Here is a 17356-nt window from a genome sequence, read left to right on the forward strand (position 1 = left end):
GCCCCGCCGCCGCCGCCGCGGACTGAGCCCGCTGCCCCCGTCCCGCCGCCCCGGGGAGCGGGAGCGGGGCCGCGGCGCGGGCGCCCCGCCGCCCCCCGCGGGAAGCGGCGGCCCTGGCGCGCAGGGCCGCGGAGCGCCCCCGCCCCCCGCGCCGCTCCCCCTTTGAAAACTGATCTTTGGCTCTTCGCGTGAAAGTGATTTGAATTTGGCTCGGCGGCGCTCTGCGCAGGCGTCCAGCTGCTGGCATGCTGGCTCCTTGCAAAGCAGCTGTTTTGGGTTTGAAATTCCAACATGGCAGAGGCTGCAGTCAGTCTTCCCTTCAAAAACTTGGAATGATTTCAAATCATAGGCACCTTCACTTAACCCGAGCCCCCATTCATCAGCAAACACATCGGATCGATGCTACTCTAACCTATCGGGTTCTTGTACCAAATCTCCAGGTAAGAGGATCTTTTTTCTTTTTTTCTAGTCTTCCTACCATCGTTTTAAATTTTATTTAATCTTAAAGCTCTCCGAGACAGCCGCGTATTTTTTTAATCGCCCGCTCGTGCCCTAAATATTTTGCCTAATTCGCGGTCGTTTTCTGATACTAAACGCTCCGGTCTGCTTTCCTAATCGTAGTCTGGAAAGTACAGATATACAATCGCAGTGCATGGTTTTTCCTCCTTGATCATTGCCAACAATAGTAGGCAGATTAAGAGTTCGCGATTGCAAGCTCCCTCCCCACCTCCTCCTCCTAATTGGATTTATTTTTAAGTTGCAGTGAAAATAATAAACTGCAGGTAACGCGGGGCTGGACTTTGAGGCAACTAACTTCTGAGCAAATAAGTGCAAATAAGAATCTCGCAAAACAAAAGTTAGGTTTAAATTGCTGTGTCTTGGCTGGGGGGGGCACGAATATGTCAGAAGAGCTGTTGCAGTAAAATGTAAGCACATCATCTTGGAGGGGGTACAGCGTGGTGGGCGTATTGTTGGCTCGGAAGGGAGAGAAAGATGTATAATTTAATGGTATATACAATCCACTGATCCTATTACTATCCTCCCTGGAGCTCTTGTTAGTTTCAATGGGAGTGAGTGAAATTGACATGGACTTGCATTCCTGGTCATGTGCTTTTTTTTCCCCTTTCTTTCTTCTCTTGTGATCTGAGATCCCCTTTTTGTTGATGTTGCTTTCCCACTTAATTATATGCATGTAGGTTAAATGAATACCTGACGAAAGGGCCCACGTTTCAAGGCAGTGACATTTGATAGCTGAGAGGAAAAGTGGCTTTAATGAAAAGCAACCTTTGGAATTCCTGCTTGTGAAAAATCCAATTCAGCTTTTTGTGCTGCCAGCAAGAAATGATCAGTAGCACCAGTGTTTATGGTATGTCCGTTTTGGGATCTACTTCCTTTGCATCTAAATAGCAAAGACAAATTTAAATAGCATGATAACGCACCGAGGACTCTGCATGCAAATATTTTGTAATAAATACCTAATGTTTAATAGTATATTTTCACTTGTGTATATATAAGCATTTTTTTCTCTTGCTATCATTTGTTTATCATTTCTGCTTCGATTATAGCATTAGTTTTGTCCATTGTATTGATCTCAGTTGTAAAACCTAAAGTTGCATGCTACTAGCAGTGCACTATATACACCACTGAACTCCAATGGTATGTAAATTAGTAAAACTCGGTGACTGGAGAAGGGGAAAATGCGTAGCAATGAATATATATACCTATACGTCTATGTACTCATACATACATGCCTAAAATTCATCTTTTCCTTTTGCAAAGTGAATTTGTGAGTATTTATTTGAACTCCAGCTGCTTTTCCCTTTCTTACTTTCAGCGTAATCATCTGCTAGAGGTTTTAACTGATGTGGGGTGGGGGAACGTTTTGCATGTAAACAAACAAAACTACTGTTGTGGCCGAATATTTAACACTATTTATAACTGGTATTCTATGCTCAGTTTACAAGTGTCTGGTTCCCACTGCTCTGTTCTCAATGTGTAACAGAATGAAATAATCAGGTGCTGAAACTGGCTTCATTTTAACGGTCACTCTCCAGCCCCCCACGCCACCCCCTCCTCCAAAAAAGTCAGATAAAATGGAGCATGGGGAATTTCAACAGATCTCCTTGTGGTGCAGTAGGTGCACCTCTAGGTATGCAATTAAGGCTAAGCAACTAACAACAGAAGTGACTATTAGTCTGTTCTGTGCAACAAAAAAGGGGGTACGTTCACTTTTAATTGCGTGTGGTAGCAACAAATAAGGATGGAGAGAGACCCTAGGAGAGAGCGCGAGCGTGTGTGTGTGTGCGCGCGCGCGTGTGTGTGTGTTTGGGATAAGGGGGAGGTCTGGCGTGTGTGGCTGATGATCTCTCGTAATAACATATCTGAATGCAAGAAAGAAATTGAGAGAGCAGTTGCACAATGTATGCTCCTGTTTTGGTGCTGTAGGTGACTATATTGCTAAACATATCCTGGGTGCTATATGATGGGAAAGATCTGATTGCATTTTGCATTTAGAACTTGTTGACTTTGAAGCGATCAATAAGCCGACTGTTTATTTTAGATGCACATAATTTGCCCTGAGAAATGTTTTAAGGAGGAGAGCGAGCAAGCGAGCGAGAGCGGAACATTTTTTTTTTTTTTTTTTTTTTTTTTCCTAGAGCTGTTGGAGCGAATGTGATTGCCAGATGGGAGATTTCCCTCTGTGATGTTAAAGCTGTAATATATATTCAGAGCAGATTGGACTGCTGCTTGTGATGAGGAGGATATTACATTTATAAATTTTAAATCGGGAATCGGACAGTATGCTGAGAGCTGAAATTGGATGGTGTGGATGGTTTGGACTGTTAAATGCGATTCCCAGATAATAATAATAATTATAGTAGCAGTAATATATATATGTATAATAAACACAATACTATTAGGCAGCTATATATATTCTATGGCACTTAAGTATATATTTCCAAATATGATTTTTCCTCTCTTCCCCCCTTCCCTAAAATGTTAGGGATTGGAGGTGGTTGGGAGGGGGGTTTAGAAGCCCACTGTTAGGAGAAATCAAACACAATCAGGTTGCTGTTTGAGGAAAAGTTTCGCTACAATTCTTGTTGCAGATGCACCTCTTTCTGAGTTTTTGTTTTGCCCATGTATGTGGCCTGACAGTGCCACAATCCTGAAAGGCTGGAAAGTGGGAACTAGTCACACTCGAGCAGCTCTGCTGTTGCAAATTAAAAGTGTGTTGTGGTCAGGAAATGAAAGCTACAATGTCTCTTTTGAACAAGTCGTTTATCAAGAGAAACATCTATCAAGCAGTGACTTGTCACATTGATCCTCTAAAAGTTAGGTCCGAAGTGGAAGCTGCTTTGATGTTTTTGATCCCAAATTTATAAAATTGAAAAAGCTAGAGAGAGTAGGACTGATTTGCACTTAAAAATGACTCTGCTCTGGGCGTGACAAAGTCATCAAGTATCTGTGATACAGAGCTGGTAAACCAAGGAGGTATCGGATCTTCTGCCTAATTTTATTTCCACATTGAAACTTTAGCTTTTCCACACAGGCATCTCTTTTCATACTTTTAAAGATCCTCTCTGTATGTCCGTACATTATTTCATCGGGGATATTTTCTTGCTTAGGAATACATCTGTTGCTTCCAAATTGAACCTTTTTCTGTTGTTTTTGTGATGGTATTTGTAGAGTTCAGCTTCAGAAGGCAATTTCAGGTTTTTTTTTTTGCTCTCATCTCAGTCTTGTTTCTTCTTCTGTATTTGTAATCTCAGTTTCCACTTCTCCTCCCCGTGAAGCAAAGTTTCTTTTACTGCCAAAGTAATGTTTATTGCAAGTAAGGTATGTTTGAAGATATTTGTTTGCACAGCTTAAAACATGTCAAGAGACCTGTTAAGTGTGTCTTCCCCTTCTTATCCTCTTTTTGTTTCCATTTTTAACATATGAACTACACTTTCATTCTCAACAGAAGCAGTGTATTTCAAATAGTATATAAAGTTAGGGTTTCAAGTAAAAAAAAAAAAAAAGACCAAAATCAAGTCTAAACTTATCTTTTATCTTCACTTATTTTCAACCATTTGAATTGTTTAGCAACTTTTTAGAAAAGTTTTTCATTTTGCATGAAGTTTGTGTTTGGATTAGCAGGGAATCCCTTCGATGAAAGAGGGCTTTGGTGTTTGTTTATTGTTGGGTTTTTGTTTTCTTTTCTTTTCTTTTTGGCTAAGGTATGAGCGAAATCTTCCTTAAAGCAGGATGCTTTGACTTCTTTTCTTCAGTGTCATAGATGAGACTAATACTGCTTATGGATACTTGATAGATACCCATGTGCAAATAGGCAGCAAACAGCAGCGTGGTGGGAGTTTTGGTGAGTGTTATACTTGCTAATTAATCATGTTTGAAATGAAGGAATCATAGCATGGTAATAAAGGCTCATTGTTGTTTGATGTTTGTAACAGGATGTGACTCCTACACGAATCTGGTGGGTTTGGGGTTTTTGTTGTTATTTCCCCCCTTCATAATAAGATACCTTCAGTACTTGATCAAATTGTTTTTATTTATTGCAACATCTGTGAAAGCACAGGGATATTTGCTTCTCTTATTCTAGCAGTATTTTAGAAATATGAAGATTGTATTGTTACTGATATCTTCATCATACAGTTCATGGGAAAAAATGACAGTCATGTCATTAGCTGTTCTTTAAGACTTTTTTTGTTTAGGCAGAGCCAAAAATTCTTCTGCTTTTTTTTTTGTTTGTTTTGGTTTTTTTCTTGATTTAAAAAGCCTACTACTCTTTTTCTTATAAATGATAAAATGACACTTCATGAACTTTTATGCCCTACTTGCTTACGCATATGTAGTAAGGGATAGCAACTAAAAATATATTTCAGAATAGTTTGTATATTAGACCTTTAAAAATTAAACTGTAAACACTTGGATGGTGGTTTTGTTTCCTTGTTTTGTTTTTTAATATGGCTCTTATCAGATGTGTCATCTTTAGGCTTTATTGTTCACCTTTCAATTAATAACTACTATATACGATGGAGAGAGATGTGATACTCTCTTTCAGACTGCAAAGCTTTAGTTTCAAAATTTAATTAATTAATTAAGGTTATTTTATGCTGCATGAACAAGGTTTGAGATCTGCTTTTGTTTAGACGGTCTCCTCCTTTTCTAAAATATAATTCCTAGAGGAAAATGATTCTGTACGGTTCCTGTCAATACGTTTTTTCAATGAATGCATACAAGAAGCATTGAATATAATGACTGATCTTCCTCTAGTCTTAATCATCAATTAATAGGCTTACCTGCTTGTTAGGAATGGGTTTAATGGTACAGAATCAGCATGAGATCTGTGTATATGAAACATTTGTATGTTGTTTGTAGCAGACTGAGTTTTGATCTAGCATTCCCAGATCTAATAATAGAAATATTTGGCTCTTTGCCCTCAATCAATATATCCCTTAAGAGAACAAACTTCACATAATACTTTCATAAAGTGCCAGATGTATTGATACCGAGTTGATAAATTTAATTACTGAGGTTTTACATTGATTCATTGATCTTATGATTGGAGGAAATTGTTCTGCAGACATTTCTGAAGTATTGAGGAATATTGTATGTCAATAAAGCTTGATTAATTGATCAATCAGCACTTTTTTCTCCTCCTGAGTCATTGATAAGAAAAGGCATTAAAATAACTGTAGAGGAATTTGGGATAAACTAATTAGGAATTCTCATGTGTTATTAACAGAGCAGATGAAAAGCAAAGCACTATGCATGTGGAAAAAAAAAATAAACTTTGAAGTGGAATTGTGCATATTGGGCCCAATCCTTAGCTGGTATAAAACAGTTTAGCTTTAAAGAGCTACAGTAATTTACAGCTCCCAGAATCTGGCCCACTGTGCTTGGTTTTTTTTTTTTTTTTTTGGTGGCTTTTTCTCTTTTTTAGTACCGTTCTTTGGCTTATTGGAAGCTGTTTTAAATCAGATATTATGGCTACCAAAATATATGGAATTTTAGATAAGCATCTGATCCAAAATGAACAGTATAGCTATAAAAGTAATTTGAAGAGCTGTAAATTCAGGATTGCATATCCCTGATATTGTTGCAGAGTATTAAACTCTTGCTGCTAGAGATGCTATCCTCTAAGTGAAAACTTATCTTCCTTATGGGAAAGAACACTTCAGGGAACTCTAGGCTAGGAAAAGGCCTGGAGGGTTTTTTTGTTGCTAAAATAATAATAAAAAAATTCCAATACATAGAATTAGTTATAGGGATATTTTCCAGGTGAAAAACCTTACTGGAGTACTTGGCTCCATTTCTGTGAGGCATGCGACCTTTTCACCCTACGTCAATGATATTTTTATAGAGTGTGTGAGAAATGCGAGCATAAAGAAAATTCCTTAAGATCATTCAATTTTTCTTTTTTTCTTAAAAAAAAAAAGAAGAAAAAAGAAAAATCTCTGAATCTCAAGACAACATATACATCTCCCTTAGTGAAACTATTCCTTTAAAGGATGATGGCTAATACGGAAGAACAGAGAAAATCCACTTGCAGTATGTTACCATAGGTTCGACAAATACAATCTTATCCTTCAAGGAGCAGAGAGTCCTAGACTGTAATGGAGGTCAAAGGAAATCTAAGGCTTTCAGTCCTTTAATAATTGTACCTGCCACCCCCTGATCAGCATATTAAAGAGAATGTATTATGTTTCTTAGAAGATAATTTGTATTTGTAGCAACCTACTAAATACAAGTGGACTTTACTACTATTGCTTCTAAATACCTGTTGATGTTGGTCTCGGTGCGTGACAAGTGAGGGTAAAATGGAAAGAGAAATAGTCGGTCAATCTTGGTTACCAAAGTCTTGAGAAACTGGGGGGGAGATCAGGCTTTGACAGGTCAGTTTGAGAATGCGAAGAATACTAGAAAGTGTAATCTGCAGAAAGCACCACTGATTAAGAGCGTACGGAGACGTCTGCAGTGATGAAAATGTGGAGTCTATGCTTCCCTTTTGCTGAGTTATATTGCTACGAGGTATTGGCACACACAGTATGGTAATAACAATATTGTATGTCTGTTCCTGTAGTGCTAGTAACGGTACCTGTCAAACATATCATAATACTGAACTATCTGTTTAATCATATAAGCAACACTCCTCACTACAATGGCTATTGTATTTGTATAATAGAATGAACAGCCAAGCATTATTATATTTAAATAATGGAATAAAACTTTGTTCTTTAAACTGTTTTTCTGCATATAGAAAAAAGTTTAATCTGTTTCAGCTATAATTAAAAAGAATGCAACTACAGATGGCTGTCATGTCACTGGCTGATTTTTTTTTTTTAATTTTTTATAATAGTCTATTAAGTGTGTAGTCTGATGTGCCATGAAACACTGAAATAGCAATTACCAGTCATATTAGTTAACTGTTAGTGAGAAACTGTTTTCTCAGTTCTTTTAAAGTATAGTGCAGCTACTGCTAGTATGTTGTTAGTTGAATTTGAAACATCCTGAAAGTGACGTGGAGAAAAATGCTGGGATTATTTTGATGCGATAGCAGACTTTGGTGATGCAAGTCCATTTTTGCTCCAGGTTCCTTGAAATCACATATTGTTTGGACTTCTTGTTATCTGTTTTTAACCCTTTCGTATTCTACTTTTAATGTGTCATGTACTCTTTGTTAAATCATATAGTTCATTTTCTGTATATGAATTGCTCAATGCATGAAGATGTTTTCCACAATTTATTTTGTGCGATATTTTTGAATGTGTGCATGTATCAAGCTGGTTATAGATTGGTGATGATAAATTGGTTTCAGTAATCTGTATCTTATTTGCATTAATACTCTAGCAGTAAGAGCATACTGTGGTCAAACTTCATGATCTAAGATAGCTGTCTCACATCTAATTAAGCAGGGTCTGAATGAATGATTCTCCGGTATGGGTCATAATTAAACTTTTTGTTTCTCGTCTTCAGTGTGATAAAATACTTAAGGGACACATTAATGCACGTTTGTGTAAATCCTGCTAATCTGAATGGAATTTGAAAATGAATACTGAGAGGAGATGGGAGAAGGAGCTGGACCTGGTGGGTTACAGGAGTTTGTGGCAGGAATGTATCTTCACGCTCTCATTCAAGGTTTTTTTGTTTGGGTTTGGTTTGTTTTTTTTTTTTTTTTTCCTGATTTAGAACAACTGCTGTTTGCCTTTTAATATGTTGGAAATAACATCGCTATTTTCCTCTGAGAGGTTTTTCCCCTTCTGTCTTCTCCATTCTAGCATACAAGCAAGTCATTAATAAAAAAGTGTAATACAGTGAGCTTGAATTATAACTTAATAAAACTATGAGAACTGTACTGCTGCAAAGATATTCCTAGACAGTACAACAGAAGTTACCTTGTGTATGTTTCTTCTGGAGACATGGTGAGGGGAAAAGCCAACAATTACTTTATATTACTGAGTGACAGCAGAGGGTGGATGGGAATGATAAAGTCATATGCAGAAATTATTAATCCCTGGCAATAGTATCAATATTGACATTTAAAATATTATGAACTGATTGTGCTGCTATACAAACTTCTGTGATAGCTGTGCTTTTAGATGAAAAGTAGCTATTTATATACCTTACGGCTCAGTGTGGTCATGTTGAAAGTATGAACTTACTCATCACAGATTCTGAGAAAGTGCAGGTTAACGTCCTCTGTCTTCTTTAGACCCCTCTGATTACTTCAGCCTCCTGTGTTGACACAGAGAAAGAAACAGCTAGATTCTATGCTGGAAGAATAAGGTTTGCAAGCACTGACTGATATAAGGTGTCCCATTGTGATACCTAAACCAAATTTTAAAAAATCAAGCATCCTTTTCAAGTAAAACTTGAGAAACATAGAAAGGAACAGCAAAGACGTATCTGAACACACTTGAAGGTGCACCATTTACTTTCAAAAGAGATCTTTACCATCACTCGTGGATAGCTCCACCATGAAGAGTGATATCAAAAGATCTCAGAAAAGTAACTATTCTTTTATGTCTTTGGGAATTCAGATGCTTACAAGATTGTTTCTGAGAAGGAAAAGAATTGATCCTATTTTCAGTCCCTTGTTGTTGGCATTTGTGGACCACATCACTATATACAGTATTATAGAAATACACTCTTGGTATATGAACAACTCTTGCAGCTCTAAAAGAATAGTGCAATGTTGCTGTGTGCAAACTCAGTTTGGACAACATGTTTTTACAAATCTTTTCTTGCACTCTATAAAATTGGTTTATTTAAAATACATATGGAGTTTGCTGAAGATCTTTACACTTAATTGATAGGTCATCCATATGATTAAAATAGAGAAATTCAAATTTAAAATAGTGTGTATTGGTTTTTATAAAGGTAATATAGGCTTAAAGTCACCTGTGATAATTTGTGAACTGGATATCCCCATTCAGTCAGAATATTGCTGGGTTTAAACTAGCAAGATTCACTTATTTTTAATATGGAAGGAGACTGTAAATTTGCTAACTCTCCAGCTGAATGTAAGCTTAATTTACAAAATTAAGTGTTCTTGTGTTTGCTAGTGTTAGATCTGCAGCTTTGTATTAACTACATATCTATGCTGGTGCTGTATCGAACACACTATAAATAGGCAGATACTCTTTTAAAGTCAGTAATTTTTCATGTCTTTATAGAATTTCTGATAATTCTTTATTTCTTGCTCATTGCCTTCAATAAAAGCTGAAATAAATATATTTTGGAAACTGTTCATGCAGCTATGAACCTTTTTTAATCATTGATTTTCACTTTGTTCTTTGACTTTCATTCATTTAATTTCATACTCCTGTCCTGTGTAGGCGTTCTTTATGCTACAACACTGGTGTCTTTTTCTGCTTTCAGTTTAAAAACTTTAGCGGTAACATTAATTTAGCTGGTACCATGGTAGTCCTGTCGAGAAATTTAATCTGTTATTCAGATTAATGTTAGCGTTGGTAAAGAGTTGAAGCTAAAAGTCAGTAAATCCTATGTAATGAGGGGTATGAAGCACTTCTAGTTATTTGGGCCCTAGCATTTGTCAATGCGACAGTGGTACCAAAGGCATACCTTAATATGCAGAGAATGTCTTTGTTGAGACACATAGTTAAGTAAGAAGCCTTTCTCTTCAGATTTGTTTTTAAAGTTAGATACAGATAAAAATATATCTCATCATGCGCTTACAGAGACTGTGAATAATGAGTGCCTTAATGAATGACATTTTAAAAGTTTTCACGAGTTAGAAATGTTCAAAGAGTCATAATGTGATATTTCCTCCATCACCGAGGAGATTATCCGTACAGTACAGAATAACAGACAGACTGACACTAGTATTCATTTGGAGTAATAATTTTCACGACTGATTGAGGAAAGATGTTTTGTTATTGAGTAATTAGCAAACACCCTTCTTCCCCGCCCCCCCTCCCCAGGATGTCAGCTGTTTAGAAATAGTAAAAGTCGTTGCTTTCATTCATGACAGGCAAGTCGTCTTCAGCTAAAGTTACTGTTCCTTTCTGTTTCAGAGCTGCTACAACAGCTGCAGTTTGAGCTTGAAGGCTCTGAGTGGCTGAGATAACATCACGAATAGTATTGCATCTCAGCAAGTGCAATTCAGGTTTCCGCTTTTGGGTGCTCAGTTATCAGAGGCGCCGAGTCCCTGCAATTTGTATTGACTTTGGATATGCAGGTGTGCAACAAATCTTAGAAGCCAGGTGATGAGGGTTATAAGGAATTTCCCCAGAAAATGGTAGGCATTAGCTTTATTTGTACTTCTTAAATGCTACAATCTCCCTCTTGAGGTATTAATGCTGTATGATAGAGTAAATAGGGCTTTTGATTTTTTTCCTGGTGGCTGTAAGAACACATTTTAAATTCATCAGGACGAAAATACGTGTGTTACGTAAAGGTATAACGAATGACTCATTTGTGATTTTGGGTTGAGGAAACTTTAAACTCAGTTTGTTACTGTGTAAATGTTCCAAGGAGCAAAATGCAGAGTAGATGATGCTGTTCTATTTGCAAAATCACCCTTAGTTAGCTTCTCCCTCCTCCTGATCCCCCTTCTTCCTTTCCCCCCCCCCCGGCTTTTTTAAACAATTATGGGCATTGTGCTCCTTAATGGTGCATAGTTACTGTAAAGATAGATGTCCTCAAATAATGAGTTTCTAGTAATAATCAGAGGGAGTTAGATTAAACTGGTTTTGTTTAGAAATCTTACAGTGAGAAAAAGTACACCTAAAATCCTGAGATATATTTACAGGAGCTAAGCCTATTTACAGAGGACTAACCCAATTTTGTATCTGTGCATGTGTGTGGGGATGGGGGGAGTAGAGGCGTATGTTTGTATGTGCCTACATTTTTGTCCACCTGCTTTAAAGACTTCAGAAGAATATTATTTTTTTTTAGTACAGATTTCTATTTTGCTTTCTGATAACAGAATATGTTTTAAAATCACAACATACTAATTAGCTTCTGTGTTTACACTGGAAAGCTTGCATCCCTTCAAATGACTTCTAGCAGTGCTCGCTCTCTTTTGCTTCCCCTTCCGTCTCTTTTTTTCCCCTTCCCTCTGAGAAGCTTATTACATTAGATTTGTTGTTTTCTTCCTTGTTCAAAAGTTCTGAAGGGAATTAAATGAAAGTGCTAAATACAGTAACAGATAATTGTTACTTCGAAGAGTTATCACTATATTGGCTAGGAAAAATATTTTTCCTAACAGGTACTGGATCAGCAAGGCTGTACAATAAACAGAGCAAAATAGTTTAACTTATGGTTTGGAAATACATATGCCGTTTAAATGGAAACAAACCCCCAAATCTCCCACATACCTTTTGGGGTTTGGCGAACAAAAGCTCGCTTGTATGCTCCAAATTCCCCTGGGCCTCAATTTGCAATACCATTATTTAAGCCTGGCTGATATAAACCCATTGCAGAAAAATAGAAGCTCTCCTTCCTGGCTTTTCAAAGCCGTTCTGTGGCCCCCTTCTCTCTGCCTACCCACATCCCCCAGCCCCCCTGCCCCGTTCCCAGCCTCTCGGTCTTACCCTGCCACTGTGAAACTCTTTTGTATTTGAAATATAGTAAACGTAGAAATACTATGCTTCTAAAACACAGAAAAGTGCCATTCTGCATGGTCTTACTGACATCTCTACCAACACACATGTAATTCTATCTTCTGACTAAGATCAAGGCTATAATCACTTTAATATCTGTTGTGTCCTCTACCAGGTGACCTGCAGTCTTTCACTGTAAAGATAAGAGACTCTGATATAATAAGTTATTTCTTCTCTAAGTCTGATCTTATAGAAAACACTAACCATAAACTGAGGAGAAACTTGTGCCCATTTAATATGCTCCTGGGGTGCCAGGCTGTCTGGATATCTGCTCACGGGTACAGTACTGCCGTTGTGGGATACTCAGCTGGAAGCTGTTCTAGAGCAGAACTGGGTTTGGGTGTAATCACAGCAGCTAACAGTAAATACGGGAATCACTGTAGCTTGATGCATCATTGAGTACTACAACTGTATTTATTTTGCTGCTAATAAAATGACAGTCTAGTTTGTCATTAAGAAGCTATTCTTCTTGAAATAGCAACTGAGGTGCAGTTCTGAGCTTTTGAGTTAGTACCTGTTAGTGGGAAGAACTAAGAAATAGATAAGCTGCGTTCCTGAACGTGGGTGGAAGGATGGTGAGTAATACATGCCTTGGCATGGTATCTGCCAGAAGCAGGTCCCCCCCCTCCAGCTCTAGTTTTGAAAGGTGTAAGGTATTCTGATAAGCAGAGGGGAAAAAAACAAAAGGGAAAAATACTTCCAAGCAAATCATTATAGCATACCTCAATGACTGTGCTCCACACTTAGATTTAATTAGAAGACAACTGCACTGGAAAACTGGTCATTTTAGTCATAGTTAACGACTGGTTCTCTCCTAGCCCCAATCAGAACCGATTATATGTTGTGTTGTATAATGTAATTTCTACAAGAAAATTAAGTATGAACAGGTACAATAGTACTGTGTAGTTGCAATAATGAGGTTTTCATTAATGATGTTAATTTATCATTTAACTATCCTTTTAGAGGTGAAAATAACTATTTTCCTGTGGCATTTCCTTTTACTATATATACCAACCAGTATCAAATTGGGGTATTTTGTAAATATTTTAAGCAAAAGACTGTGACTGGATAGCTATTAATGTGATCATTATGTGGTAAAAAGGTACTGAAAGAAGTGAAACCTTGTATATCCATGTTTCTTATAGGATAACTACTTTCAGGAGGGATTTCTTTTATGTTGTAATATCATTTACTAGTGTACTGTTTCTGGAGTGTCATGGGTAGTTCAATGCTGGATTTCAGGCAAGCAGGTTTGTTTCCTAGTTAGCTGTAATAAGACTTCGTTGCTGTCAGTAGTAAGATAAAAAGGATAAAAATCATGTACGGTTTTTTAAAAAAAAAAATCTATCCATTTGCATTTGTGCACCAAATTCCGCTTGGTGATATGCTTGTTGGGCTGAGCTGTTAAGTGCTCTGTGGGCTGTATTTCAACTAGTGTATGATTGACTAGGTATATTAGAGCTTTTTACCTACTGCCAATGCAAAAATTGACCCTGGTTTTACCCTGAGATGTTTTTGCCTTTAAAAAGATCCACACTTTATGACTACACAGGTGGGTGGTAAGAAAATTTATAGTTGTTATTTGTAGGGTGTGGCTCCATGTTAGAGTAAGAGTAACCTGAATCTGAATTGATGCTGAATAGATTTTATTTTTTTTTCATTTTGACTCCAAAGCCCAACTGTGGGAATAGATAATATCATCTTAAAATTTCAAATCTACATTTTATGCACTGTGCCAAAGCACCCATGAGCTCATTAAGCAAAGACTTTTTCAATTATATCTTCTGTTTATGCATGCATTTATACTTGACAGGAATCCTTTAGAGGTTTTGTTTGCTGTATTAATACTTACAGTGTCTTGGAGTGCATAAAATATGCTTAAAAAATAAAAAGAGTAAGCACTGCTTACAGATCTAGTTCTGGTAGCTTCCTCTGTATTTTAGTAGCTGCTGAAACGTTCCTTGGCCAGACATCCAGCCTCTAGAGGGCACGCCAGTAACCTCCTCTGCCAGACCCTCACCCACGCAACCGCTTGCAGAAAGTGTTAACACTGGCACCTACAGGGAGGATCCCATTTGTGTTCCATAATAAAATCTCAGTGTGTATTCCTCGTTATTCCTGAAGTTTTGCTACAATAAGTGATTTGCTTTCCTTCTCCTTTTCTTTTTTTTTTTTTTTTTTAATTTGGAGGAAGGCTTTTGTATTTGCTATTCTGTTTGCCTTTTTTTTTTTTTTTTCTTTTTCCTCTAGTGGTGATCCTTATGAAAGCAAAGACTCAAATCCACTATGGATAATCATGTGGCTCACTTACAGTTATTCCTTCACCTGGTAGAAATCTTTCTGGAGGTATACACTGCTCTTTACTGTAGTAAAGACTATAGAAGCCAGTGCACAGTATTTGAGACTTGCAAAATTAGGTACTAAAATTTATTACATACTAAAATCTAGACAATAAATAATTCAGGTGGGATTAAACCCTACTCCAGTCGCCTAGGTTCAATTGCTTGACCCTTTTGTTTCGTGAAATGCCATATTACAGTTTTTTGTTCTCCTACGGACTATTGTTACTAATGTTGATATTTTCGCGATGTCATGCTTGTTCTACAGTTCCAATGTTTGACCATGGTTCTCTGCTCTAATATATCACCATTAGAAATCAGCGGGTTTCCAATCATTCAAATGATTCTAATAGTCTGCTTCAAATTTTCCTTAGATCTACTGAAGTAGAACAGAAGAGCAAGTATTCTTGGATGTAGTACCATAAATTAAGACATGCCCCAATCCATAGTTTAGTTTTGGTCTAAGAATGTGAGTATGTTTAGGGAGAAAAATATATTTAAGAAAACTTTGTCACACAGAGTGTCATTAACCAAGTGTACAACCTTTCCTAGAAGTGTACTGGTTTAACTTGGGCACTTCCTGCTTGAGCATTTTTAAATATTATTTTGCCAGTTTGAATTGAAATGGGGTTGGAGCATGTACACTTTAGAAGGAGAAAAAGTATCTCCTGCTGCTGACTTCATTAAGTTCTCTGTGTAGTTCAACAGATAGGCCTGTTACTCTGGGCAAACTTTGCTTTTTAATTGCATGAATACATCATTTTAGCTACACATTTATTGTTGAGCCAGGAAGCCTAACTGCATTGTTGAGTTTCTACATTTCTGTACAGCATAAGGAAAACCTGAGAAAGAATCCAGCAAAAGTTAAGGGGATTGGTTTTGTTTATTTTGTAGGTCACCTGGCCTATAATCAGGAGATCTATTCTCAATTCCTATTTAGCTTTCCAACATTTCCTTTAAAAGTACTTTAAAAAAAAATTAAAAAGCTGTTTGGTATATGAAGTGTATGGTATCTGCTTTACGGGTGATACTAGTCCAAATTTTGTTGGGGGAGTTTGACAATAACAGTTTGGAAGATTTATTTAATATGTTCCTAGGTTGATGCAACCCCATATGCAAAGTTTTCCATTGCCTCAAAATGTCAAAGAGGTTTTGTCGGTCTAAGGATAATCAGAGTCTATGGAGATGCAGGGGAAAAAAAAATTTCCAAGACAGAGCGCAATCTGCGAAAGTGCTAGGCAGTACTTTTTATGTCTTGATCACCTGTGGCCAACGGATAGTTAACTTACTGGAGAAATAATGGTGACATTGTTTTGTGCTTCATCTAATCCACATTTTCCCAGGGGGCTGAGACAGTCACTAGTGTGTCACTTCAACCTTGGCATACACCCAGGTTGCAAACTTGTTCCCTTGTTCGGTGTTGCGTGTTGGAGCTGTGCAGTAAAATGCCCAACATACAGAAACCTCAATAAAAAAGGATGTGTAACACCTGGAGGGCGGCATGGTTAACCCCTTTACAAACCTAATCTCTGCAGGGTTAGGGGTACTCTTAGAATAAGCTTTAGCTGTCATGGAAAAGCATTGGAAATATAGTTAGGGTATCTGGTCAGTCTTAAATAACCAAGTTTTTTGATGACAGAGTTGTTTACAGTCAAAGTCTGTCCCCGCTGTTCTGCCTAGGAGAGAGTAATCTTTTTTTCCTAACTGCCAGTAGAGGATTGGTATCATCCAAGCATATCCCTTATTGTTGTCCTCCAAACCCCCAGTATTCTGGGCCTTTCTTGTCTACCCACTCAAATGGGTAGCTTTTACAGCTTGTCCTGAAACCCAAAAAAATCAGGCTGTGTTGAAGTGAGTGGGGGGAAGCAAGTCGTAGAGCCAGAAACGTCCTCATGAGGGTCATGGTGCCTGTGGTCCCTCCTGGGTGCCGGTGGGGTGCCCAGTGGAGGGCCTCTGCCCACACCACCCGTGGCATCATGGTGGCAGGCAGAGCTAACTGACTCTTGGGTGGATCAAAATAGCAGGGACAAGTGAATATGCTGTGAGTGTATTGATACAGTTTATAGGATTTTTTTGAAAAAAAGTGGTTATGTGGGGAAAATAATTGAAAATTAATGTTGTTGGGAAGTATTAAAGCACTGAGCAGCTCAAATGTGAACTGAATGGATGGTCTCTGATTTTTGTCGCTGGAAGGGTATGTGTCATGTCTTTGGTCTGAATTTAGAAAAGTGTGAATTTTGTCCTTGTGGTGGAACATTGTACCTCTTAAACATAGGAGAGGGCAGAAAAACGGCAAAGGATTTATTTTTTCCTCCTGAACAAATGAAAGCAAGAGCAAAGCCATCTTCATTTTAGAATTCAGGCTCCAAATTTCTCTTTAAACCATTTTTAATGGAAACAGTAAGTTATAAATCTTCTAAGCAATTACCTGAACAGAGAAGGAGTGGGGCCCAGCCTGGGTTTCAGCCCCAGATGTTTCTGCACTACGATAATGGCCCAGCCCAGATATTTACAGCTTAATTTCTGTTCATGTGCACTTGTTCATAAATGGTTCCTTTTCCATTTCCAGTTCAACAACTGAACCACTTATAGTAGAGAGTGATTTAAACTTGAATGATGGCAAAATGTGAATAGAGACAATTTACCTTTGGAAACTTTAAAGTCCATTTCCAATATTTAAAATGTAAGGTAACTCTTGAACAGAGAATGATTGATCAGTAAATGCCCCCTTTTAAGTATTGTATTTTTTTTTTCTTATCTATATATGTGTATAAAATCTGATTTTATACTTTTTTTTTTTTTTCCTTAGCTTTGCTGCAGTTTGGAGCAGAGACCTTTTTTTTTCTCCTTTTAATGCTATGCCATCTAGGAGTACTTGCATTGCAA

The 17356-nt window shown here is 37.6% G+C and overlaps 1 protein-coding gene across 2 annotated transcripts in view; it reads left to right on the forward strand.

Moving 5' to 3' along the window:
* Positions 1–262: 262 nt before the first annotated feature.
* FIGN (fidgetin, microtubule severing factor) overlaps positions 263–17356 on the forward strand; it is a 103666-nt gene continuing 86572 nt past the window's right edge. Inside the window, exons 1-2 of one of the 2 annotated variants that reach the window (XM_087733996.1) lie at positions 263–440; positions 1197–1366. In XM_087733996.1, coding sequence (XP_087590122.1) covers positions 1342–1366 — 25 coding nt within the window. In that variant the 5' untranslated portion in view covers positions 263–440; positions 1197–1341. The remainder of the gene's footprint in view (positions 441–1196; positions 1367–17356) is intronic. The other variant, XM_087733997.1, reaches the window with a different exon arrangement.

This window comes from Nipponia nippon, unplaced genomic scaffold (assembly GCF_047370975.1).
Source record: "Nipponia nippon isolate SJK-2023a ecotype South Korea unplaced genomic scaffold, ASM4737097v1 scaffold_5, whole genome shotgun sequence".
Lineage (NCBI taxonomy): Eukaryota > Metazoa > Chordata > Aves > Pelecaniformes > Threskiornithidae > Nipponia > Nipponia nippon.